The 25513-nt window shown below is 39.1% G+C and overlaps 1 protein-coding gene across 6 annotated transcripts in view; it reads left to right on the top strand.

Moving 5' to 3' along the window:
* PLEKHG1 (pleckstrin homology and RhoGEF domain containing G1) overlaps positions 1-25513 on the top strand; it is a 126994-nt gene that overhangs the window by 94871 nt on the left and 6610 nt on the right. For all 6 annotated transcript variants that reach the window (XM_064708139.1, XM_064708140.1, XM_064708141.1 and 3 more), the window contains 14 exons: positions 2717-2817; positions 7359-7428; positions 14425-14471; positions 14909-15059; positions 16038-16169; positions 18474-18656; positions 18745-18840; positions 18957-19043; positions 20867-20900; positions 21360-21455; positions 22690-22728; positions 23191-23213; positions 24060-24278; positions 25379-25486. In XM_064708139.1, the coding sequence (XP_064564209.1) occupies positions 2717-2817; positions 7359-7428; positions 14425-14471; positions 14909-15059; positions 16038-16169; positions 18474-18656; positions 18745-18840; positions 18957-19043; positions 20867-20900; positions 21360-21455; positions 22690-22728; positions 23191-23213; positions 24060-24278; positions 25379-25486 (1386 nt within the window). The remainder of the gene's footprint in view (positions 1-2716; positions 2818-7358; positions 7429-14424; positions 14472-14908; positions 15060-16037; positions 16170-18473; positions 18657-18744; positions 18841-18956; positions 19044-20866; positions 20901-21359; positions 21456-22689; positions 22729-23190; positions 23214-24059; positions 24279-25378; positions 25487-25513) is intronic.

Below are 25513 nucleotides of genomic sequence, written 5' to 3' on the forward strand. Positions count from 1 at the left end.
GCAATGTGCTGCTGTGCAGGGCTTGATCTGCATGACAGCAGTGTGTTAGGACTGTCCAAGGTGCACCTTTTTCACAAAAATTTGAATACCTGGAGCTTTTTGTTGTGTGTCAATCTGCTTACACCAATAGTAGCAACGTAAACATGTCTGTGGTCTCAAGTCAGTAATATTGACAAAGTTAGAAAGCTAAGCCAGGACAGCAGTCCCCAGATTGTGTCATTTCATAGCAGGAAAATGAGATGAAGCATAAGGTGGCTCTGAATCCCAAGCATTTTGAACAAATAACCGTCTTGCCTTACCCTAGGGAAGCACAAATCCACCCAGTTGTTTCTGGTTTGTTTCTGATCTGAGGCTGGATGAGGAAGGGGGCCTGAAGCACAGTCTGAAGGAACTTCTAGCAAAAGGGAGCACAGACTGTGGGTGTGTGGTGTTTGCAGGCTGATACTGGCATATGTTAGAGGAGTGTAGGAAAACTGCCAAAGCACCTGCAGGCTGCTGCTTGACAGCAACATTAGAAGGGTGCCTGGCTCCCCCTTTCCTACTAATAATTGGTAAAAGACTGAGAAGAGTAGGTGTATGTGGAAGGAAATCAGGCTAAGAGGACAAAAGGAGCAGAAACCAGGTCATGCATATAACACTGTCTACAATACTGGAAATAACTGTGGACTGCTTGTTATTTTGAAGAAACCCAAGCTTCAGCTATGTTGAGATGAATGAATTGGAAGGGAACTCCTCTATTCATTAAATGTGCTGTATGGAGTTACTTAATGTAGGATTTCCATTCCTCTGCAGTCCAACCTTGTCATATCAGCCCAGGGTGCTGCAGTGTCCCTGCAGCACTGAAAATGTCTTCAGAGGGTCACAATTACACTGGGGTCACAATTACACTGGAGCTTTTCTATTCTTTGCTTTTATATGATGAAGATGTGTCTCAGGTCAGAAAAGGTTATTTGTTTAGTACTATTACTGGAGTAGACCTGAATATATTATCTGCTTCTGCCTTTGACCCAATGTACTGCTTGCTGCAATTCTGTCTGCCTCACCATCCTGAACCTTTTCACTCTTCTGCAGCTTCTGAGTATAAATAAAAAGCTGAAGTTCAGGGAGCCTGGGATGTGATTCCAAAGACTTCCTGCACAAATACATTTCAAGGTCAGGGGTGGGCTCTGAGGCTGCTGCCAGCCAGGAGGGAAGGTAGAGTAAGTTTGGATGCTATCACAGGAGAAATTATATAGCTCTCCAGGGACTTGCCTTGCTACTCATTGCTCTTCTTAAAGACACTGAGGTTACCTTGGAATAGACTTACTTGCTTTGCCTTGGCAAAAAATACTGAGTTTTGGGAGTGATGAGGGCTACCTTTAACTGGAGGTGATGATGGAGTGTGGATTATTGATAGGGGAAGGGGAGAGGAAATTCTGCTGATACCTAAACCTGCATCTTGGCTACACCTCTGAGTTTGCTGACACTGTTTCAGCTGAACAGAAGGATATGGGCATGGAGGCTTAAATGCTGTCATTCTTAACCTTCCTTATGAGGACACCTAGAAACCAAAAGTTAGGTCCTTGGCTGATTCAAACCCTTTGTTTGCACAGAATTTACACAGAATAAATCTTGACCAGTGTATGTGTTCTGTAATACCTTTTTCTATGTGATTCTGGAACACAGTTACATCTTAGAGGTTTTCATGGTCTTTTTGGCATTTCACAGGGTTCCTTCCCCACAGCACCCTGGAATGCTGTGTTGCTTTTGGGAGATTGCCACACCACATTGTCTAGCCACAGACTGAAGGATTTTATTTATTTTTATTTCACATTGTTTCAGCTGTTTTCACTTTTATTTCCATACTCCAGCAGAATTTCTTTGTGAATGTGGCAGCACATCAGGTTTCTTGTTTCATGAGCTGTAGTTAAATAGCCTGCTGGATTTGTTTGCCCTTATGAGAGATTTTTAATACTGTAGCAGCAACAGAAAAAAGGTGACATTGAGCTCTTATCGAAGTGAGGGAAGAGGTGGGAAAGTTATTCTCCCAGAACACTGCTGATCTGAGCTTTTCTAGCTGTCATGTTCTTATTCAATAAAATCCCTGGATGAGAGTCTATCAGTCTTGTAAGGGCAAAAAGAAATTTATGCTGAAGTATATAGCAATATGTAATTTGCCATATAACTCTCTGCTTTGTAAATTGCATGGACATAGATACATTGAGATCTGTCTTCTAAATAGTCTGCATTCTTTAGTAACCATGATTTTTTAAAAAGAAATTTATTCAGTGGTTGCTTTTTTTGAGCCTCTGTTGCTTGTGTGCTTTCTGTTCTTCATTATATAGCTTTTCTGTTACTAAGACTGCATTAAATGACATTCTTCATCTCTTACATTTTTTTTTGTCTTTGAGCCAGACAAATGATCAATTAAATTGTCACTGTGAATGAAATTTGAAAACCTTTGTTTATCAGTAGCGAGAGAAACATTGGCTGTGCTGTCTAAGAGGTATAACTTAGCTTTCAGCCTTTTGTTATTTTCTTGGTTTCAGGGAACAGATAAGTACTGTTACCGTTCATAATAGAGTGACTGTTCTCAGAGGGGCTGCTGAAGGCTTTATTGTAATTATAAGGTGAAACTGATATTCAGAGACTCGTCTTGTACAATAAAACATAGCTCTGTTTACTGGTCTAGGAAAGGAGGAAATGTCTGAAGACCTCCCTCTCATTTCTCTTGTAGGATTACCTCGACTGTATCACTGATCAGACCAAGCCGTCTCTGGGAGCAGAGGAGCGATCAGCCCTGTTTGGAAACATACGGGATATCTACGATTTCAACAGGTAAATTCCTTTTTCGCTAAATGGAAACACCTCAATAGCCTGGGTTAACGAGAGGGAGCAAACCAGCCAAATTCATTTTAATCACTTTTAAACTGCCAAGATCTATAAATAAATTATCTAATTTTAATTGTAAACAACGTTGGTTTGCTAACACCGGATTTTTTAGTGATTTGATGCACCAAGATGATCTCCATGTACTTTTTTTGCTTTTATGCTGGGTATTTACATGATTGTAAGCCTAACCTGCTCTATGCTTTAACTGAGCTTAGTGCAAGACCACTGTAGAAGAAATTCTTGCCTTAATGAAGAGATTTTTTATTGCTACTATATCAGCTCCTTTTGTGTACCTATGTGCATCACCCAGATCTGGCTTTTGTGGTGTTTCATGCTACTAGTTGCTCCCTGAATTAATTTCTCAAACTTGTATTCAAGTACCTTTCCTTAATTGAAGTTTTTTGTTCAGTGTGTTTCCAGCCTTCTCTAAAACTCTGCAGATGGGATTCTAGTGTGTATTGGGAGCCTGAAGTAAATGTCTTGCTTGCATAGCTAGTGCCACATTGTGTGGGATCTCAGTATCTACAGTTTGAGGAGCATGCTATTGCTACTTCTGTCTGAATTCTCTGTTACTATAAAAATAATTAACTTAGTCAGCATTTAAGGAAAACCTGACTATTCAACCAACGCAGGAAATATATTTACATAAAGTTCCCACCTCTTTTATATACCAATACTCCTGTAAAAGCTCTCTTAGCTTTGCTATAGTTGACAAAACATCTCCCAAGCTGCTGTGTTCTTTGCAGAACAACAGATAATTTAATTGAATCAAAGAGGATTCTGAAGCGGAGCACTTGTGTCAAAGATCATCTTCAATGTTTTTCCATCATCATGGGAAGTTACTTTTAAGGGCTTCAACTGCTGGGATTGCTGTTTACTGTCAAAGGAAAGAGTGAGAATGGATCTATTCAGAATTTATGGACAAAGATGAAATCTAAAGTCTTTTCCTGAAGCTTAAAATAGCTACTTCAGGGTAATGGAAATATGCTTAACTTGAAAGCTGCTGTGTCCTGCTTCAGCTACAGCAACTGACTTTACTGAATGTCTAACAGCTGGAAAATACATAGTGGGAGCATGCTAAAACAGGCTCATGGACTGTTTTAGAGCCATGAGACAATGATTGTGAGCTTACAGATTCCCAGTGGTCACAGAGTGGAAAAATACAATCCTGGCCATTATATTTTCTGGTCCTTCAAAAGCTAGAAAAAGGACAGATGTGATACCTAGGATGCATTTATGCCAGCTTCATTGCAAATATTGCCTACTAAAACTACTTTCAAGTATGATCAGTTGTTATATAGAATTACTGAGCTGTGCAAAAAAAAAAAAATGCAACAGTTGAAAAGAAAAAAAAAAGAAAAGCAGTTTTGGGAAATTAAGGAGATAGATATGTTAGAATGTTATAACATACTGGAAAGTTGTCCAAAGCATCTAGCAAATTACTAATGTGTTTCAGGCCTTCTGATATAAAGTTCTGCTTGGAAATTGTGAGTTCTTAAAACTGAACACTCACTGTAGATCCCAGTATAGCTTCAAGGATTAAGTTTACTCCTGTGTGAAATTTGGCATGTGGCACTTGGGTCTTGAACAAACTCTCGAGCCTTTTTTTATTTATCCTTAGCTTAAGAAAAAGATCCATTTGGCAGTTCTGTGTTAGTAGTTTCAGATGGTTTTTGTGAGCATTTTTTTATAGATTTAGAATTACCTTGTTTTTCTCAACTTTGACTGTTAATTCATAAGCAAAGGTTTCAGTCTGGGGTTTTTTTCAGACTTGCAGATGCGAGAAATTTCATGTCAGTGAATGGGAATTTCTCTCAACTAAACTACCTAGGATTTTCAAGTGATGTGTTGAATGGCAAAAATGGTGGTGGTCATGGTAACTGCTAGCTACTTCATGATTATTATCTCTTTTTGAAAAACTATTTCTTTCTGAGTTTCATGGTAGTAAGGTCTGGCTTCCTCTGAGGAGAAGCCCTCATCAAACTTCATCAAAAAATCAAAGTGTCCTAAAAGGCATTGTAATAAAACTTTCATTCATTTGACAATCATTTGATTTCAAACATTCATTTGACTTGAAAAGATAATGAATGCACTGTATTTAATGTCAGTCTTTATGCTTCCCTCTCTCATCCTAAAGGAGTTAGCATAAGCTCCCGATGATGTTCGTACAGATTCAGATTTTCCAAGCTCTATAGCTCAGTACATGGTCTTCACTGGCCCTGACTCCTGTGTCATGTTTCAGTCTGAATCCTGTTAGTGATCCAGCTGAAAGAGCACAGAGCTCCTCCAGCAGTGCTCGCTCCTGCTCCCTGCCTGCCTGCCTGGCACGAGCCAGTTGCAGAGGCCAAGAACTGTGACCAGCAGAAAACCTCTGGATATTCAGAGGACCAACACCTTTCTTCATTGTTCTTTCTGCCTCCTGCCAGGTACTTAAATACAGCCTATAATAAAAGCCATACTTTTTCACATCAGCTTGGTATTATAGGAATTTAAGATTTTCAGAGTGTCTGAGCATGGCAGTTTTGCTGTTTTTACAGTGGCAGACTGCTCTTAATCCTGTTCTTACCATCCAGATGAGGCAGAGTGCAGTATAGGTAACAAACTCTTTCAAAAACCATTCTTACACTCTGGGCTTGTGCTGAAGACACAAACCACTAGTGTATTTAACACATACACATGGATTCAATTGCATGAATACATACAATCTTTAAGTGTTCCTCTTCTCTATCATGAAGGAAAAATGATGTGGTTTCATTGGAGACCTGTAGGAATAAACTGACAGTCCAGGTGCTGCCTACTTTAGGCCATCAGGAGAACTTCTGACTGCCAGCCAGCAGGAATCCTCTGAGCCTGTTTGTCATGTTTGATGTTATTTCCAAAACTCAGACAGTATAACTGGTGGCTATGGTCACCATTGCTACAGCTTGCTTCTTTTGCTGATGTAAATGAGCTTCATGAGGTTGGGGTATCAAGCAAGGGCCATATTTTTATTCCCATTTTGATGAAGGGAGAAATTGATGTGTAGAGGTTAAATTGTCACTGTACAAAGTGACTTAGTGACTGCTGAACCTAAGGTCTTTGCCTGTCTTTCTTCCTTGTGACTGCATGTTGATTCCTCCCTTTCCTTCCTCCAGTAATTAGAGAAGCAAGGAACAAGTGAGGAAACTCTTCTGATTGACTCTTTTTTGTACATGCAGAGGGAAATTGTGTCTGCTTACAGGGGAAAAGGGTAGATCCCTAGATACTAAGCCTAGGAACTCTTAGGCAAAACTTGTTCAGGGAACCAGCTGTGAATTGGGAGAAAAGTGGAAAATGGAATTTTCCCTAAATGGAAAATCATCTGTGGGAGTGTGTGGGTGGGGGTGGGGGAAGGGTCGGGGAGAAGAGGATGAGGAGGAGGAGGAGAAGAAGAAAATTCTTTTAGAGAACAATTTGGCAGAAAATTCAATTTCTTCTCTGAGTATGTCCTTCAGTAAAACTGAAAATTCTTCGCATCAAGGAGATAACCTTTGAGATTTTCTACTTCTACTTGAACTCTTTCTTTCACTGAATTTAGTTTCAATAACTGAGTTTAATTCAGGAGCTGACAGGCTCCGTTATTGCTTTGCTCCTGCTCAAATGAATTAATTTTCTCTTTGGCATGTAAAAATTATAAAATCCTCTCATATGTTGTTTTTATGCATGTAGAACATATATGCATAAAAAACAGAAAACTTTTTCCAGGCTAACCATTTTATCTTTGATGAAGAAACACACTAAAAGTAGACTAATTTTCCTGAGTGAGCTACAAAACATTCTTCATGTCTGAGAAATACGTTCCCAGTTCTCACCACTATTTTTCAGAGCAGTTCATCATTTCCCTTGGTCAAGTAAAGCTTGTAAACACAAAAAGTCTTTATAGGACAGTGCACGTGCTTTGGTGGCTTTTAAATTTTCTTAATTATTTAATTAATTAGTTTTATATCATGTTCATTGATACACAAGCTACACAACTGTCTGACTGCACCACTATGATAAATGTTAAAGAGCTGTCAGTCACAGAGTCATGAAATATTTTGGGTTGGAAGGCACCTGTAAAGGTCATCTAGCCCAGCCTCCTTGCAATTAGCAGAGATATCTTCAATTAGATCAGGTTCCTCAGAGCCCCATCCAACCTGCCCTTGAATGTTTCTAGGATCTTCATCTACCTGAAGGAAGGGGCTCAGCTTTGCTTAGCAGAACAACCAATTCATGGTCAACCTAATGACTTGAATTTTGAAAAAGTGGGAATGCACTTTCCTTATAGTTCTTCTCTGCCTGCAAATAAAACAAAAACAGTGTCTGGCAGGGGGAAGGGGCATCAAAGGTGTTCTTGTTCCCTTTGTAGGACTCCCTGCATCATTAAGTGCTGCCATGAATACCACAGCAGTGTCTGGTTCTGAATATACAATTGTGTCTAGTCTAAAGTGTGCCATAATTGGCTTACCTTGTCCTGTTCTTTGTTTTAGTGGACTTCTGCAAGATTTGGAAAACTGTGAAAATGATCCTGTGGCTATAGCAGATTGTTTTGTTTCCAAGGTAAGTCTGCAGCACCAGATTCAAAGTGCAGTGGGGGAAATAAGATTAATTTATTAGTTTCTGAGACCTAATCCTGACAGCTTGTGTAATGTTAGCCAAGAAAAGTCAGCAAATCTATGGAAAGTGAAGGAATTTCTCTTAGCAATTGATAGGGATATGCCTCTGATTTGCATTTCTAAAAATCAAGACAAAGGTGTCATTTTCTTCAATAAGTGTATCTGAGCTGGTGGAGCTGTTTATTGAGTTCATTTTTAGGATTTACTTTTTTTTGTCAACTATTACAGGGGTTCTCTGTTTTACTTGCATCTGTAAATGTAGGTGATCAAGTCTGTTACTCTGGTTATGCCTTGTCAGCTTAAAAACAGCTAGAGAGTAAAACTTGGCTGCATTCTTAAAAAAGGCAATAACATTAACATACAAAATGTGCCCATATTGTTTTCTGAGAATTTTTCCTGAAACCCACAACTCTACCTTAAATTTTCTTTTTGAATTGAGTGGCCCAAAGTCTAGCCTTAAGATTCAAATCCCATTCTCTCTGTAATGCTTTGAATTTTCTGAACATTGATAGGACATCTTGATTCTGTTGGGCAATAGTGAAGCCAAAAATATGGATTATGGGAGGTTGTTAGATGCAGCAGAAATACAGGGAAGAGGGTGACCTTCATTGTAGGAAACACAGAGAGCCAGTCAGGGAGAAGAGGAATGGCTGTAATGAGTAGGACAACAAGAAATTAAATAATTTGGGCTACAGATGATGGTAGTTCACTGCAGACTTCACCAGAGAATCAATATATATTTTGAATCTCTAGAGCCCAAATATGTTAAAAAAATAATGCTATCTCTGTGGTATTTCTGGAGGAAGAGAGATCATGTAGTTGTCTAAAGTTGAGTAATTGCTATATAGGTGTGTTTGCCTTTTTGTATTAAAAAAAGAACAAAGAAAAACCAAAATTAAAAAAATACAAACATGAAAAAACTCCAAAGAAACCAAAAAGCCAAAGGCTGTCATGTTTTATACTTTGTCCTGTACTCAGCCATTGTCAGCACCAAGAACTTAATGTAATAAGTCTAACACATGAATTTAGGATTAACAGGACCACCCCCTCATTAATTCAGTAATTTGTTTGGCACTGTTGTGACATAAGGGATTTTATAGTAAATGAGAGTGATGATACCAGCTAAGTGCTGCTGTTTCACCAGATCTCTTGGTTCAGCTGAGTTTGAGAAAGCTGTAATTTATCTGGTAACTGGTCTTTTGTAAGCACTGAGAGACCTTAGTGTTGGCACCACTAATGCAAAAGTAGGATGCATTTTTGCCCCATTGCAGTGGGGTTTATGGCATGCTGTTATTGCTACAGATAGCCTGGATTGAATTGAATTGAAGGAGGGAGAATGGGATAAGGGCAAGTGCAAAGTCCTGCTTCTGGAACAGAATAACCCCATGTGCCTGCTGAGTCTGGCTGACTAGAAAACAGTTTAATAGAAATGATCTGGGGTCCTGGTGGGCAAGAAGCTGTGAGTAAGTCAGCAGAGTGCCTGTGCAGTGAAGGCCAACTGGGAGGCCTTCAGAGTGTTTACAGATAGAACAGTTTGGAGCTGGTAGATATTTCTGCTCTATTGCTTGCTTATAGCTGGGATCCTGGGACTGCTCCTGCTGGGATGTAAAACAGAGATGGTGCAACTGATAATAAGAAGTCCAGGAAAAAATTGTGTTCTCATTCAAACTGGCCAACTGAAAGGGCTTGTCTGGTAGACTTTCTGGCCATTACTTCCAAAACCCATCTGCATATCATTGCTTGTGCCTTTTGTTCCCTTGTCAAATGCTTTTAGCATTTGTATTATTGGCAGGCAACTGCCTGATGGCTCAGAAATTGCTAGAGATTGCAATACTAACAGGCATTTTTTAGCTTCATCCAGACAAGTGCAAACACTTAAAAGCAAAATCAAACAATACCAAAATACCCCACAGTTCTGGTCTTGGCCGAGAGGATTTCATTACAGCAACTGCTGACTGCCTTAACAAACTCCAGTTGTCCATTCTTGGTTGCTTGTGTCTTCCCAGCGCTGAGAAGTGGAAATAAAACTGCCTTTTTTGGCAGCATGTGCTCCTTCAAGTCTTACGGGACTTTGGCCATTTATTGTTTCATTGCTCCGTTAGATCTTCTCTGTGAGTGAAGCACAGGGATATTATCATGCTGAAGTCATAGCTCACAGCCTTAGCCAGTGGATATGGCTGTGCTGGAGCTTCTTGAATGCTTCCAGTGGAACTGTGCTTAGGTCCAGCGAGCTCTGGACCTAGTGCCATTTTTTCACCCAACTGTGAATATTGTAGGTGTTGCAAATCTTAAGGAATAACCAAGTTTTCACTGTAGTTACTGTGTTTGCTTTTTCCACTCTTAAGAAGCTCAGTAACTGCATAAAGTGAAAGTTTTTTTCTTTCTTAGGGTTCATGTGAAATCCCATGAAGTTAGTTTGCCGTATAACAACAGTTATGGTTAAAGTAACTCTGGAGCTTGTTGTGTAAAATGTTTTATATTTGGGAAGATGTGGGAATCTTGATTTTTGAAGTTTTGGATCATTCTCTTTGAACTTTGTTACTGGGTTTAGCTCAATTAAATTTCTTGTATTGCATATTATACTTCTCTCACACAATCATACATGACTGTGTTTCCTGTGTATAAATTTCATGCTTCAGTAGTAAGAAGCTTTGTAACTTTTAAGGGAAAGGATTATCAAAACACACTTCAGTGTAATTTGAACAAAAACCACATCATTGTGGGTTTGAATCTTTATATTAACACTTTCTGTGCTGAGTGCCCAAAGCAAATAGCCCCTAAAATGGCAGCTTTGATTTATTAACAGACTTCGACAATGTTTTTAGTCTGAACTAGCCAGTAACATAAAACTCATTAACCACTAAAATAATGATGCAAAGCTATGACTTTATGGAAATGGAAATATTTAATAGCAACTTAAAACATTATATTGAATCCCTTGCTTCCAAGTATTTAAATACATTAATAACTCACCAGCAGATAGACACAAATGCAGAAAAGCACACTTATTTTAAAACCTGCTATGCAATCATGAATTACAGTCTTTTTTTCTGCCTCAAGATGCAGATAGTATGGGTATGGATATTTGTTTTACAGTGGGATGGCTGCTGCATGGAAATAACCTGCCTCTGAGGGTAGTGTTGTACTAATTCAGTTTATACCAGTTCTGATCCTCTCTCTTTGTCTAGAAGAACTGTGTTAGCATTGGATGTAAAAGTTCTTGGAGACATATTGCTGGTAACTAATTGGAGACTAATAAAAAGGTTCCAGTGCAAGGTTAGCTATGGCTTAGTTATTCACACAGAAGACTTTATAAGTTTTTTTTTGCCAGTCCACTCTTTCATTTTCATAGTAATGATGCCAGTGTTAATTAGAAGATTGACTTCAGTATTCTATACGTTTACATTTAAGTGAGTTGTTTTAAAGGAGAGCTGAATTCTGGCACATCACTCTTCTCACTCAACACCCCAGAAATTCAGAACATATGTTTTCTGCAAGGCACACTAACAGCTTAACCAGGGGGAAAGGGAGAATTACTTTAATCTAGCATCTCATTAGTGAAGAGGATATCCAGGCAATTGGCTTCAGTTTGCACACTGACTCCACTCATTTTCTCAGTCTCCATTTTCTTTTAAAGTGCCTTTTATGGCTATAAAAAAGCACAGTGCACTAACAGTTGAGGGAAGATCTGGAAAATATGTGGAGGAGACATGCAGTGAATTGATTCCAGTGTGAGGGACCAGTGTAAGTGTAGCTGGGGTCTGCTCACACTTTGCTTTGCTCTTGAGAGGGACTTCCAATCAGTGTGGACAAACTCTCAGCTTGAGTCTCAGGTTTTTTCAGCTTCTAATACAACAGCTTTGTGCCCTCATATTTAAACTGATCCCTGGAGCAATTCCAGAGCAGAGATCAGAGATCTCTCTCCATGCAGAGATCAGTTTTCATTTGGTCTGAAGACAGTTGATGTGAATAAAACTATTTTCAAGCTGAGTAAATTTAAGAATGTCAGAAGAAATACTGATGAGCATAGCTCGTGTTTTCCTTATGTTGTGAAAGTAGTTGGAAAAATAATAAAACCATCTTAGTTTTTGGTTTTTCTCTTGCTCCTGTTCTGAGCAGGGCAGTTTTGTCAGGATGAGGAAGAACTTCTCTTAAAAGTGGCTCTCTTGGCCACTTTCCCAACAAGTACACATGAATCCAGCTAATGCCTGGGCAAGGTGTATGGTGTTGATTCACAAGAGATCTGCAAGTTTGAGTGCGTATCAACAATCTCATCCTGGAGGCAAAACACATGTACTTGACTTTCTCCTGGCACTATGCTTGCATTGCTCAGTAAAAGTAAATGCTCTCTGATGGTTCTGTGTGGTGAAATGAGCTGTGGCTCACTGGAGCGAGTACACACGTAAGTGCAGTGTGGAATTTGGTGTTATGTCTGCTCAGAAAGCAGGGGTGATAGTGAAACCATTCTTAAGCTTTAGAGGTATCAAGGGCATAAGAAACTATCTTTTTTTAAATACAAATTTGTTGCATTTAATAGCTAGACAAAAGTTCTTTTAAAACAAAAAAAAAAGCTCCATTAAAAGTAGTTCTGACCTTGTGTAAAAAAATCTCAAACCAAAAACCAAACCAAAGAGCGAGAGTGTGAAAAGGCTCCTGGGGATTTCAGACATGCTTTTGATTTTGAGGGGAATGTGCACACAGCCTACTCTGTAACCCTGAAGTGTTTGGCCTTGTTTGTTTTACAGACAGTACTTTCATTGGTTGAAATTTCACAGGAGATACTCTTTTCCTTTTTGTTTGAAAAGCAGACTAATCATGTGATATGAGCAGAATAAAAACATAAAAATAAATTGGCTCAAAATGTTCTTCACGCTGCTTATGAAGTAATTCTATAAATTGTATTGTTCTGTTAGGATAGCTATGGGAATATATTAAAATTTTACCAAAAGCCCTTGAATGAAAACTTTGAATTAATATATGCATATATAAAATAAATTACATTTTTTCTCCATTCTGAATTTCACCTTAGTGTTCTCTCTTAAGCACCCTGACTTATGAGTGCTGGCTAATTTGGTCGTGATTGCCAAAGAAAATTACACAGTGTAATATCTGCAGCTCTCTGAGGTTTGTTAATTCTTCATTTTGAAGGGAGAGGGTTTGGAGCTGTGGCTGTGTTTCCAAGCATTGACAGGAGCAGTCTGTGACACAGGCTCACTTCCTCTGCATGTGAACATGGGGCATAGGTAACACCACCACAAAACCTAGCTGAGATGACAAAATTAGTTCAAGTGTGAAAAACCAAGATAAATTATTTAACTGTATTTGTATCAAGACTACTTTTAGTTGGTTTGTTGGTTTCTAAGAGAAGAGCAATTTAATAAGCTTACAGCCCACCAGTGAGTAAATGGGGATCACAGTCCCCTGGGGAAACATTTATTAGAAGTTTGCTTGAGTTATTTTCTCAGAACAGTGAATACTGAAATCCAGTAGGACATACTGAAATGAATTGCAATGCCTTGTACTCCTGCAGGGTAACATCTTACTTTGTACAGGGTCCTTATGGATCACTGCTCAGTGCAGAGATGAATGGCACAACCTGCATTACCCCCGGGAGAGGGGGACGGGAGCAGTGCTGCTGGAATTGGCAAAGGGCACTGCCTGAGATGGCTCTTTCTGATGAATGGCTGAATGAAAAACAGCCAAACCCCAACAGTGAAAAACAAAAGCCACAGCCTGTGTCAGCCCTCTCCCCAGGGGTGCTGTTCCTCAGGGCACTGTGCCTTCTGTGAATGCAGATGTTTGGTCTCGCCATTCACCAGCATTGGTCCCTGGGAGACAGCCCCTCGTGGAGCACAGCTATTGTGCTGCAGAATGCCAGAGCCCGTTCTGAAGATGCTTGGAGTGGAAACTGGGTCTTTTTCACTGCTGGAGGATTGTGTTTTATCTGTCGAGGGCTTATGAAAGAAAAAGTGATTGATAGGGGGAGCACTTTGCATTTCTGCAGTGCTTTCTTAGCCTTTAGGACTCCAGTAAGCTGCAGAAATTGTGTCTTCTTTGGGATAGAAGTTCATAGGCAGATGTGGACTTAGAGCACATGGGAATGCTTCTGGAAATCTGTTCTTGCATAGAATTAAACGATGATTATTAAGAAAAAATCTTAGGCTAGGGAAGAAAGAAATGAAACTCAGACTATAGCTCTGAGAAGCTTATCAGCATTAAGTTTGAGTAATTTCAGTGTGACAGGCAAGTGTGGAAACCCACCCAGATCTAGTTACAACTTGTTGGGGTAATAGCTGTCTGCTTTCACATAATTTACTTCTTTAAAAAAATCGCTTTTGTGGCTTCTAATTTCACGCTTAGACTGTGCTCACATGTGAAAGTATTTATAATTGCTTGGAAATGGCACACCAAACATAACCTGCAGAACTTAATTCTCCCTGTAAATACACCAGGTGCATGGTGTGATTGTTGGGGTTGTTTTGTGCAGGGCCAGGGGTTGTTTGTTGGTCCCTTCCAACTCAGGATATTCTATGATTCTGTGATATGGGTGTGCTTCAGCGCACAAAAAAAACTATAGATAAGTTCATCGAGCTGTTTGAAGGACATAAGATGGTGATGGTGTTTTCGTCAGGTTTTTGGCTTTTTGGAGTTTTTTTTGATATGCATAGATTTTCATAGGGTACCTTGGAGGCTTTGTTGCAAAGTCACTTGTTTTATCTCTGTGTAGGTTTTCTTGGTTTTTCTTTCAAGTAAAGGAAGAATCTCTCCCACAAAAAGATGAAATTAAATTCTGGTTGTGTTAAGACTATCACAGTGAACACAGAGAATTAATGGATCAGGAGCTGAAGGAAGTGTTGTCTTGACATCATGTTTATCTTGCGCACATTAGCTGCTAGTTTGAACAAAATCTCAATATATGCAAACTTTTCCTCCTGTGCAGAGTGAAGATTTCCACATATATACACAGTACTGCACCAACTACCCAAGGTAGGAATTATGGGTTCCTTTTCTTCCTTTGTCCCTTGGCCAGTTTGTGTAGTGAAAGTTACACACCATGAAAAAAAAAACTCAGCTTCTCCCCTTCCTAAATTGGATGGAATTTACCTTTTATGTAAAAAAGAAAAAAAAATTAATGAAGTTTTGTTTCTTCTTGTGGTTCACTGCTTTACCCTTCTTTAGAAAATTATGGTCTTACTCTGCAATGCTGCTTATAGAATTTCCAGTAAGAGAGATTGGTTGCATGTCAAGGGAGAACATAGCTGAATGCACAAGATAATTTTTAAAAAAGCCAAACCAAACAAGAGAAACAGCAGTTATTGGATTGGGAACCTGCTGCCCCTTTTTACAAGCTGAAAAGGAAGCAATTCTTTACCTGCAGACTTATGGAAACAGAGTGTCTTAAAGCCGTGTGTGGATGTTTCCAGGTCCGTGGCTGTGCTGACGGAGTGCATGAGGAACAAGGCACTGGCCAAGTTCTTCAGAGAGCGGCAAGAAGCGCTGCAGCACTCTCTGCCCCTGGGCTCTTACCTCTTGAAACCTGTCCAACGCATCCTCAAGTACCACCTGCTTCTGCACGTAAGAAATGTATTTCATCTTGGGCTGCTGCACATTGGGGTTCCCTCCTCTGGTAGAAGGCTTGGTGGTTAGAAAGGTTCTGGTTTTCCTTAAATGCTCATCCTTTTGTGGGTATTTGATTTCAACATGTGGAGGCTTTCTGTCTTTGTCACTTCACACCATATGCATCTATTTGGAGCGGGGAATTTATGGTAATTATTTTAGACACATTGCATCAGTCTTTGCATCCAGATAATTAACACTTTTTTTATATGCTGGTCTGTAATTCTGAAGTTGTTCGGAAAATTCTTGTCATGATTAAACATTTTGTACACAAATTTATTGCTCCAATGAAGAACAATGCTTTTCCACATGTTGCAATGCTGGGGGTGGTTGAAAAAAGGACTAAATACATATAAACACCCTGACTGCTAAGAATTTTGTGGAGAGGAATGATGGAGGAAGTGGGAACTCTTTCCACATTCAGTGAATTGACTTAAGCAAGTTTCGGAAATTCATGCTTTATTGTTAACATTTTCCACATATGTTACCTATTACAGAGTCATGTTCTAGTGAAGTGTAAAGACACTGATCCTTATTTTAAATGCCTGGTGCTTTTCTACTCTCCAACTGTAACGCAGAGTGTAGTGTAATTCCATCAGGGTTTTGCAAGTGTAGAAATGTTCTGCGTTGTAGGAAAGCCATTAAATGCTGTATGAAGGATCTCCTGTCAGTGTGCTGTGCTCCCTTTCTGTGCCTCTCTGGTCACACTGGCTGCTTCAAGTGTCCTTGCTGCTAAACTGGCCCCAAAGGCTTGATTTGTTTGTCATCTTGTGTTAATCAAATTGATACCTACATGCATCACTAACAAAGGCAGGAACGTTGCCTTCGAGTGATTGCGAAGCACAGACAAAACAGTAAGATATAAACACAGTACTGCATTCGACTGGGAAAATTCACTTAGGAATAAGGGGACTGTTTTTTTTCCCTTTGTCTTAGGAAATAGAAAACCACCTTGACAAGGACACGGAGGGCTATGATGTGGTGCTGGATGCCATAGATACCATGCAGAGAGTGGCATGGCATATAAATGACATGAAGAGGAAACATGAACATGCCATCAGGCTCCAGGTGAGTTCCCAGAGAGATTTTATGGGTGTTTGTGAGCTGGTTTTGTCAATATATATGCAATTAACATTTTTTAGTTTATCTTTTCTTTTAATCTTTGTCAGTCATAATTTAGACTACTGTTGAGCATGCCTGTGGCTGTTTGATCTTGGAAACCATGGTCATAACTGCTGCAGGAAAATCTCAGACATCTCTAACCTACAAGCAGCATCCTGTAAAGCATTTATTTTGCAGTAATATGGAACTTAAGATAACTCTTCTTTCTTCCTTTCCCTCAATTGTACAGCACTGCTGTACAACCCTAGGGCATGGCTTTGTTCAGAAATCCTGTGGTTTCCGATTTCTTCCCTTTGTGCTGATTAATTTTGTTTTGAGGCATTTCTTTTGCTGATTCTTGTTTAAGCACTTTCCTCTTGGGTTTTAGAAAACTCATTATCGGTTGCTTTGTGAAAAGCATAAACCTAGAAACATGATACTTGGAAAAACTCTAGCTTCGCTTCAAATGAAGGAGAAGAAGCAAAAGCTACACCCTGAGTAATTTTTGTCATCAAGAGCAAGGAGCAAGCTCTTTTGTAGAATTTATGCTCTCATTCTGTTTCCTAGTTCCCAGTGAATCACACTTCTATACTACATTTTCAATATTTATATCACTTTAAGTAAAACTACGAGGGTTTTTTGTTTATAAAAGGGAGTAATAAGCTTATCCCATTTCAGAAATCCATATAATGTAATTCTTTGCCCATTTTTTTAACATTAAATTTATTCACCCATTTTGTGGTTTTCTTCTTTTTTCTATTTTGGGTTCTTTTGAAGATTGTTTATTTTTTGTATTGCTGTTGTTCATGTGTAAGGGAAATTTTACAATGTCTTGCCTGCAGCAGGGTAACCTTTGCCACAGATTGCTGGAAATGCATGCTAATGACTTTTAACAACAGTCTGCTATAAATCTGAGTAATTCTATTCAGAAGTAAATAGGGGTTAAATGCTTTTGGAAAAAAACAAAAGCTTATTTTTTTATTTATTGAGCTCAACTGGCAAATGTTTGGGTTTGTGGAAAATGTTTATGTTCATAATTCCCCCTTAAAAAAGTAAAACCTACTTCTGCAGCCATAGGGATAGGCCTTCTGTGGGCTCTTACACTGCAATGTGGTCTGCAAGTACTGCAACAGTAGTTCCTGCACAAAGTGTCCCTCAGGAGTGGTGGACTTGATCCCTGTGCTGTATCCTGACTTATTAACAAGCTCCTGGAGAGATCTGATACAATGCAACATTTTTTAAATCTTGGTTTTGCCTTTTTTTTTTTTTTTTTAACAACTTCTGTATAGTCCAAAGTTGTCTGGTTGGGGGTTTTATTCCTGTGAATGCTTTAGCCAGCATTGGAGCTTCAAATGGACTGGGATGTTTTCTAGCTGAAAGCTTTGTAATAGTCTAATGTTCTAGAGTGACCAACCTGGGAAGAGGCAATCTGTCCCTGCTTTGCTAATGCTGCCAGGTTTAAAGTCCAGTGGATGTTTTTAAAGAGTTCCCTAGTTAAAAGTTTAGCCTGCTTTTAGAATTTGAGCTCCCATGCTTAAGTTCTATGTCATTGCCAACAAGTAGTTTAAGGAAACAGAATAGCCATAGCTAAGTGACACAGTCTTGTGGAGATGTTCTTAGATGCTTCTCCAAGCTTTTTTTTTTTTTTTTCCTTAAATAATAAATAAGGTGAGAAATATCTGTGGTATCTATACAAATCATTAATATACAAGCAAATATTCAGATGTTCAGTTGACTGAATCACTTGTGGTTGTTTAGTCTTCTGAGAATTATCTCTTCAATGCAAACACCTCACAGAAGTGTCTTCTGTCATGGGCCTATGGGACATGGCATTATAATTAATTCAGTGGGAGACCACACAACTTCAGGAGGGTGCCCAGGGTGAGAGGGAAGTGTTAAGAGGGATGGGTTGAGGGCATGCAGGGGAGTGTGAGAGAGACTGATGACTGAATGTTTCTGGGAGCAAGGGGAGCAGAGGTTGTGCTCTTTTATTACAGACTGCCCCAAGGAGTTCAGGGCTCTTTTGGGTCCATGTAAAGGCAGTAAGGACTCAGGGCTGTTTAGTGTGGGCTTTGCAGTGAGCCTCCAAGCACCTGGCTGCAATGTTATATATAACCTACCAGCCTCAAGATTGGTGTCTGGTGACTTTCTGCTGTTGGTCGTTAAACATTGTGTAGGAGAGTGCAAATGGCCTCAGCAGATCATTTGGGTCTTTTGTTTCAACAAGGTCTCTGAAATTAATTTTGCATGTTGTTCTTTGATGTGTTGCAGGAGATACAGAGTTTGCTCACTAACTGGAAAGGGCCAGACCTTACGAGTTACGGGGAGCTGGTGTTAGAGGGAACGTTCCGCATCCAGCGAGCCAAAAATGAGCGCACGCTGTTCCTCTTTGACAAGATGCTGCTGATTACAAAAAAGAGAGATGAAATGTTTGCGTACAAAGCTCACATACTGGTATGTCAGAGAGCAGGTGGTAATGTGCTGTCTACAGGTCTCCCTAAAACTCCTCTGTGATTCACATTGTTTCCTCTCTTTGTTGCAGTGTGGAAACCTGATGCTTGTTGAGGTAATACCAAAGGAACCACTTAGTTTTAGTGTCTTCCACTACAAAAATCCTAAGATGCAACATACTGTCCAGGTACCACAGAACCCCCCCCCCGCCCACTGGGTAATGTGGCTCATGTCCATATGGTGTTTATGGCCCTTCATAGTGCGGGAATGAATTTTTCTCATGGTGCCCAATTTTTTTATCAGGCAAAGTCGCAGCAAGACAAGCGCCTTTGGATTCTTCACTTGAAGAAATTAATTCTAGAAAATCATCCTGCTAAAATTCCTGCCAAGGTAAAAGAAAAAGCGAAACCAAAAACTGAGCAAACAAAAAATGCAAACAAAATCACAAGGCACCTCCTTGTATGGGTGTTGACTTAAAACACTGTTAGCTGCAAGATGCATGCAATATACAGAGAGCTTAGACTTCAGGATGTTGATTAATGTGTTGTTTCCTTATATCTTTAAAAGTTCCTCAGAACTAATGGGAAAGTTCCACTATAATTATCTGCAGGGCTTGGTATGGGAATAGAAGAATGGGTTAGCAGCATTTGCTTGCCAAGACAAAAGTAGCAGAGGTGCAATGTCAGAAAGCTTCACTCTAGGAGCACATTTTAGCTTGATGCTGCCTGTCTGCAGGGCACTGGGATGCACTGTTTGCAGTGCTGTAGGTTTTTTAATCAGTCTTGATTAGGTATCATAGCAGTGAAGCCATTGGCTGCACACACTTCACTGCAGCTGCACACACCCATCCTCAACCCAGCATCCTTAGCTGGGACATCTGGCCCTTTTTAGTGGGATAGCTTTATGGCTAAAAAATGAGGCACTGATATCATATTCATAGCTATAATATCTTGGAATGAGGAAATCTCCTCCTCTTATTTATGGAATCCACTCTTAGAGCTTCAGGTGATGTCTGCAAGTGTAACATACAGCAGCTCTCAAAGGGTGTTAACTCTCTTTAATTCTTGCCAAGACACAGCAGACATTGACTGGTGTAGAAACAGGATTTTTTTTCACACTGAGTTTACTCTTTGTTTTTCAGTTTCCCTGACTGTTTTTTCACTCAGTCCTATGCTATAATGGCTAAAAAATGTTACCTGTGACTGACATGCACCATACTGTACTAACATGCATTTTCAGCAGTGTGACAAAAAGAGACTTAAGGAAGAAAAAAGCACTAGCAGGTCCTATTGCTAATTCTCCTCTTTTTGTTAACAAAGTCTAATGAAAGATTCATGTTTATGCTCGTATCCACACTTACACTGTGAATACTCTATTGGGTTATTTAAAAAGTACAGCATGATCTTGGCCTTTGTATCATTATTTTATTATTAAGTTATTTCTTACACAATTTTTATTTTAGCTGTAGAAAAAAATGTGAAACAAAGAATATTTTTTTTTCTTAGAGAAATAACTTCACTTGAGAAAGGAAAAGTCTAGTGAAATAAATCTTTGAGGTTATCTGTACATTTTAGGGTTTTTTTCCTGTCAAACTGGTAATTGCTTGTTGTGATGCTTCAGTCTGCCCAGCTTCTGGAGAATGCAATAGTAGTCCACATGTGACGCCTGGTGGAAAATTACCAAACTGCACCTGTACAAGGGCAAGCATCTTAGACAGGATATTTCAGTTTAGGTTGTTTTCTTACTTAGTAGCTGATATGCTTCCTAAAACATCCAGATTTTTTTTTTTTCTACTAAAAAAAGGGACAAATTTTAAGCAATCAGGAGATGCTCTTTATCCTGCATCAAGCTTACTTAAACCAAATTATGATTTTTTGTGGCACACACTCTTCCTCTCCTTGTGCTGCCTCTGCAGAGGTGAGCACGCAAGACAGCGTGCTCACTGGGGGCAGTGAACAAGAGGTTTTGTGTGCAGACCTGGAGATAAACTGCTGAGTTCCTGCCACCAAAATTTTCCTCCCCATATGAAACATGTCCAATGTACAGAGAAGAACAAAAAATACAAACCCAAAAAATAATGCTGCTCTTTATTAGTTCCCAAATTAAAATTGCTGTTACTTTCATACAAGTTCACTACAGTCTGTAATATGCAATGCAACTTGCCCTGCTGCTATCAGTTTTAACTTCTTCATTTGTTACTTTTTCTCTTCCAGGCCAAGCAGGCAATTCTCGAAATGGATGCCATACGTAAGTTGGTTCTTTTTCCCTTTTGTTTTAAAAATTAATAAAACCATATTCAGCATTTTGGCTTTAGCTGTGGATGTCATCTGAAATGGAAGAATGCCAGGCTTATGTTCCTTGAATTATGACCCTGCTGGAAAAGGCAAAATTAGATACAGATCCTGTGGAGTTTGTTGGGAAGGCTCTGACTGAGAACGTGGCAGACAGACATGATGGTGGTGGATAAATGTTCCTGGGTTAGCCCTCTGGAGCCAGGCCCAGCTGCATGGGTAAAGCATTCCCATGGCTGCCTGGGAGCCAGCTGCCCGAGCAGCATGTCTTGCTTGTGTAGCTTCAGGCTCTGATGGGGTGCAACTGGATTAGGCATAAAGGGATGATGGCACTGCCTCCAAAGAGAGCTGCCAAGGTCTGTGAAGTGCCATCCTTGTCACTCTCTTATTCCCTGTGCCTCTGCTTGTTCCTCAGATCACCCAGGCTTCCACTATAGCCCTGAGGGAGAAATGAAATCGCCATACCAGCCTAAGGAAGGCACTGCTCCTCACAGAGTGAGACGGAAATCAGGTGAATAAACTCATTTATACCCTAGATGACAAGAGGAAAAACAAACAGGGTTGTTTTAGGGGTGGATTAGGCTGGGTACATGGAATTGGTTTTTAATCTGCACTCCAGGCAGTTTAACGGGGTACAGTATCTCTCCGATGTGGATGAAGTATCTTATTAACCATTTGTTGTTCTTGTAATTTATTTTTTTACCTACTGTTTGCATTTAATTTAAGGAATATACATTTGTAATGGTGAATGTATAAAGAACAGTTGGTACTCTCTAATAGATTAAAGTTCATATGCAGTAAAGCCTGTCACATTATTTAAATTTGACATCCCTCCTTACTGCAGTTATTATTGTCTCAGAAGTGGTCCATCCTGATTATGATAGGCTTATTATTTCAAAACATGATTACTATCTATACTTAGTGTCATGTTTGCCTTATGAATAATAGAGATTTGAGAGGTGGTTTTGCTGGGTGAGCTTTTTTTGCCCTCCTAGATCAAACATTTATCTATAATTACTCTCAAAGACACTACCAATGTCTTTGTAGTTGGGTGACTTCATATTGCAGTCCCTGTGTTCCCCTCTTTGTGTCCTTAAAGACCTTTCCAATTTGGTGTGTAACACTGGATGTTGGGAATAACTTAAACAAGGCTCATGAGAGTATTGGTGTAATGATTTAACATACAGCAACATTTGTGCTTGAAAAGCAATCAAGTTCTAATTATGTTTGAGATATGTTCTCCTTTGTTTCTGAGGTGTTTGCCCACCTTTGTTGCATTGGTGCTGCTCTTTCTGTGAAAGGAAGAATACAAAATGTTTCTACTGATCAAAGGGCCTCCTATGTAATCTTCAGCTACTTACACTTTCTAAGCCCATCTAAGACTTTGGTACCTTATGCATATTTCAAACAGAAAACCTCTAACACTGCAGAGCAGTAACAGAGGTGATAGGGTCTTTTGAAAGCAGGAATCTTTGCATGGGATAAAATTTATGTATGCCTAGATGAATGGAGGCAACTGCTATTGCATTAAGAAACAAGTATATGCTTTGGTAACAGCTATAGATTTGATACTTCAACAGATCATCTTTGTGAGGAAATTTTGCAATAAAGAAATTAAAATCTGGCTTCACTGTGTGGGCTCAGAAGCTTAAATTTTTATATACATGTTAAAAAAAAGTTGTTCAGGATGTCGACAGCTTTCTTTGGAATACCACAGTGGGTAAACATGTTGTTGTCTTTTTCAGAACCCTCATCTAGAGTCCATAAAGTTTTGAAGTCAAATGGTAAGATATTTTGTGTATTGTTTACTGACCTGGTGCTCCTGTACTTTGTAAAACAACTGAAGACAGAATCTTTTTTCTTGTAACTGTCCCTAAATACATTAAGGGGAGGAACAGGAATTTTTGGGGGAAAAAAAGCCAAACCCAAAATGTTAGTGTTTAAATCTAATAGCTGGTTTCCCACACTTGGGGATTGGTCCTGTAAACATCCTAGGAACTGAACACACCAAGTCTTGGTGATTGTGAACAGTTCCTCAAATTGCAGCATTGCTGCAAAATCAGGGTCTCAGGTGGAACTCTGGTAAAGCTCAAGCTGTCTCTGCTTTATCAGAAATCCCCATATAGTCTGTTTGCTCAATTGCTGCTTCATTCAGCCCCCTTTGGGGAATTCATAATTGGGGTGGCATTAAAACAGGCATAGCCTGACACCAGTTTGGTTATTCATTGATGTGTTTTTGTTTTCAGATGTAAGCCCAGACATGCAGAAGGTAAGCCATTTCTTAAATTCCTTGTTTTAGCCCATTCATATGACTTTAGAGCACAGTGTTTACTGGAGAATCTGTATCTTCTTGGTTGTGTTGACCTTAAGAATGAAAACAAACCCATAAATGTTATTTAGCATCTCAAATAAGATTACTGGAATGAAAAAAGTAGAAATACAGCTTACTATTTTAGGAATATTTAATAAAGAAGAAAATCAGCAATCCATATATGGTTGCGGTTTATAATACACTCCAATCAATTAGTAGTGCTACAGGATACTTAAAAATACCACTAGAATCAAGGAAGTGCCGTGTATAAAAATAGTGTTTATTCTTTGGCTCATATTACCTTATTAAATACAACTGGAAAGTTTCAACTTAGTCTTACATATAGATGTATATATATGTAATGATGTATCTCCAAATAGAGCACATGCAGCTTGAGCAGATTGTAATGAACTTTTGTAAGTTTTACATTTTCTTTAAGAATTTGTATGGAAATTCCCAGTGCAATTTGAAAGTCTACTTTTGAATTTCAGGTCTTGGGGTTTTATTTAAGATGGAATTTTAAAAAGTGTGTGTGTTATAAACAGAGTACATTAGGTATTACTTCATTGTCATGCCATAATATTGAAGCCCAGGATTCGGTGTGAATGGGGTCGTTTGCATATATTTTTTCAGTTTTAAATATTACATGGAAAAGTAATGTTGTACCTACTTTTTTGTAAATCTCACTTCAGTGCAGCTAACTGACTGTAGGCTAAACATTGCCTGTGAGTCTGATTCTATACTAAAATACAAAATCTCTAAAAACTTCTAATCAGAGTTTCATGGTTTGTTTTTTTTTTAAAGCGGATGGGCATTGAAGGAGCCCTGTTATCTCAAGCCACCAAACTAGGATCAAGTGAAGCCCTGCTGAATTCTAGGAAAAAGGTTTCACTGGAATCCAGTGGGCTGGAGAGCCAGTTTCAAGAGTCTATTGAACCAGCCTACAGTAGTGATCACGATGAAACTCTTCAGTCTTCTGCAACAGAACAGATTGATGCTGATGATGAAGAAGAGTCTGAACAGGTAGGAAAAAGTGGGGGAAAATGATTTTTTTTTTGTGAAGAATGGAAGAAGGATTAGAATTATATGTAAAACAGGCAGGAATGTGTTGCAAATGTTTACAACTTCCTCTCCTCGGAAACATTTTAATTTAGGCTTCACACAATACTCACTTGCGTTTTAACAGAGAAGATGTAAAAACCCCTACAGAGAGGGAGAAATTCCCACTACTTGAATTTTACTTACTCCTTTGCAGTCCTCCAGCCTGGTTGTTACAGAAAAGTTTTACCTGTTGCACACAACTGGCTTTTCCTTGTTTCTTCAGCTGATGCCATGCAAAAACCTTTTCAGGCCTCATGCAGAGACAGTGCTTTCAAAGCAAGGACTTGAATATTATACTGAGATTCAGACGCTGCTGCATGTGATGGGATATTTCTTGATCTGTGAGCCTCTGGCAGTAGCTATGAATGTGTGAACTTGAATATGAGAAGTTTTGAGTATGATTTATGAAAATGAGTGTCTTTATCTCCTACTACTGCACAGATGGTAGTTTTTTCTTACTTGGTATGATGTTTCACACATATGTAATACCTTTGAAAGCTAAAAATCCAACTTCAAAATGTGGCTGCGTTAAAGAATCTAAATATTCAGTTTATTTAGTTTAGTTGATACTGAGGTCATATCGTTGTGTGGCTCATCTGTTTTATGAATTATATGAAACCAGTGATTGAGATTCTTTTTGAAGCTGATTGCATTTCCTCTTTGAAATGACACTATTTGTATCATAAATATTTCATATAGTATCTTGTACCAGTGTAGTGCAGTGACTTGTAATTCCCTCTCTTGCCAACATAAGTAAGAACGAAAGAATGAGTAAGCACAAAAAATACCACAAAAAACTGATACTATTAGCTTAGTGGTTACTACTAGATGTGGCAATTGTACTTTTACAGGTTTTATAAGCTCTGAATAATTCTTGTGGCAGTGCTAACAACTCATAAGCTGCTTCATGTCCCAGTATAGGTCCCTGGCCTGTTGTAGCTCCTAGTAATTCCTCTGAACCAGACTGTACAAAGAACTGTAGGTTTTATTACCTCTCACATTTTTTTTCTTTAAAATCACAGCAAAACTCACTGCAGAAATCAAAAGGGGGAAGAAAAAGACTTAATAGTCAAGCTGCTGAAAATGTTGAAAAACGAAGAAGTCTCAATCTCAATAAATGTGAAATGCAGGTAAGTAATTATTATTTTTTACTTCTA

This window comes from Zonotrichia leucophrys, chromosome 3 (assembly GCF_028769735.1).
Source record: "Zonotrichia leucophrys gambelii isolate GWCS_2022_RI chromosome 3, RI_Zleu_2.0, whole genome shotgun sequence".
NCBI classification, from domain to species: domain Eukaryota; kingdom Metazoa; phylum Chordata; class Aves; order Passeriformes; family Passerellidae; genus Zonotrichia; species Zonotrichia leucophrys.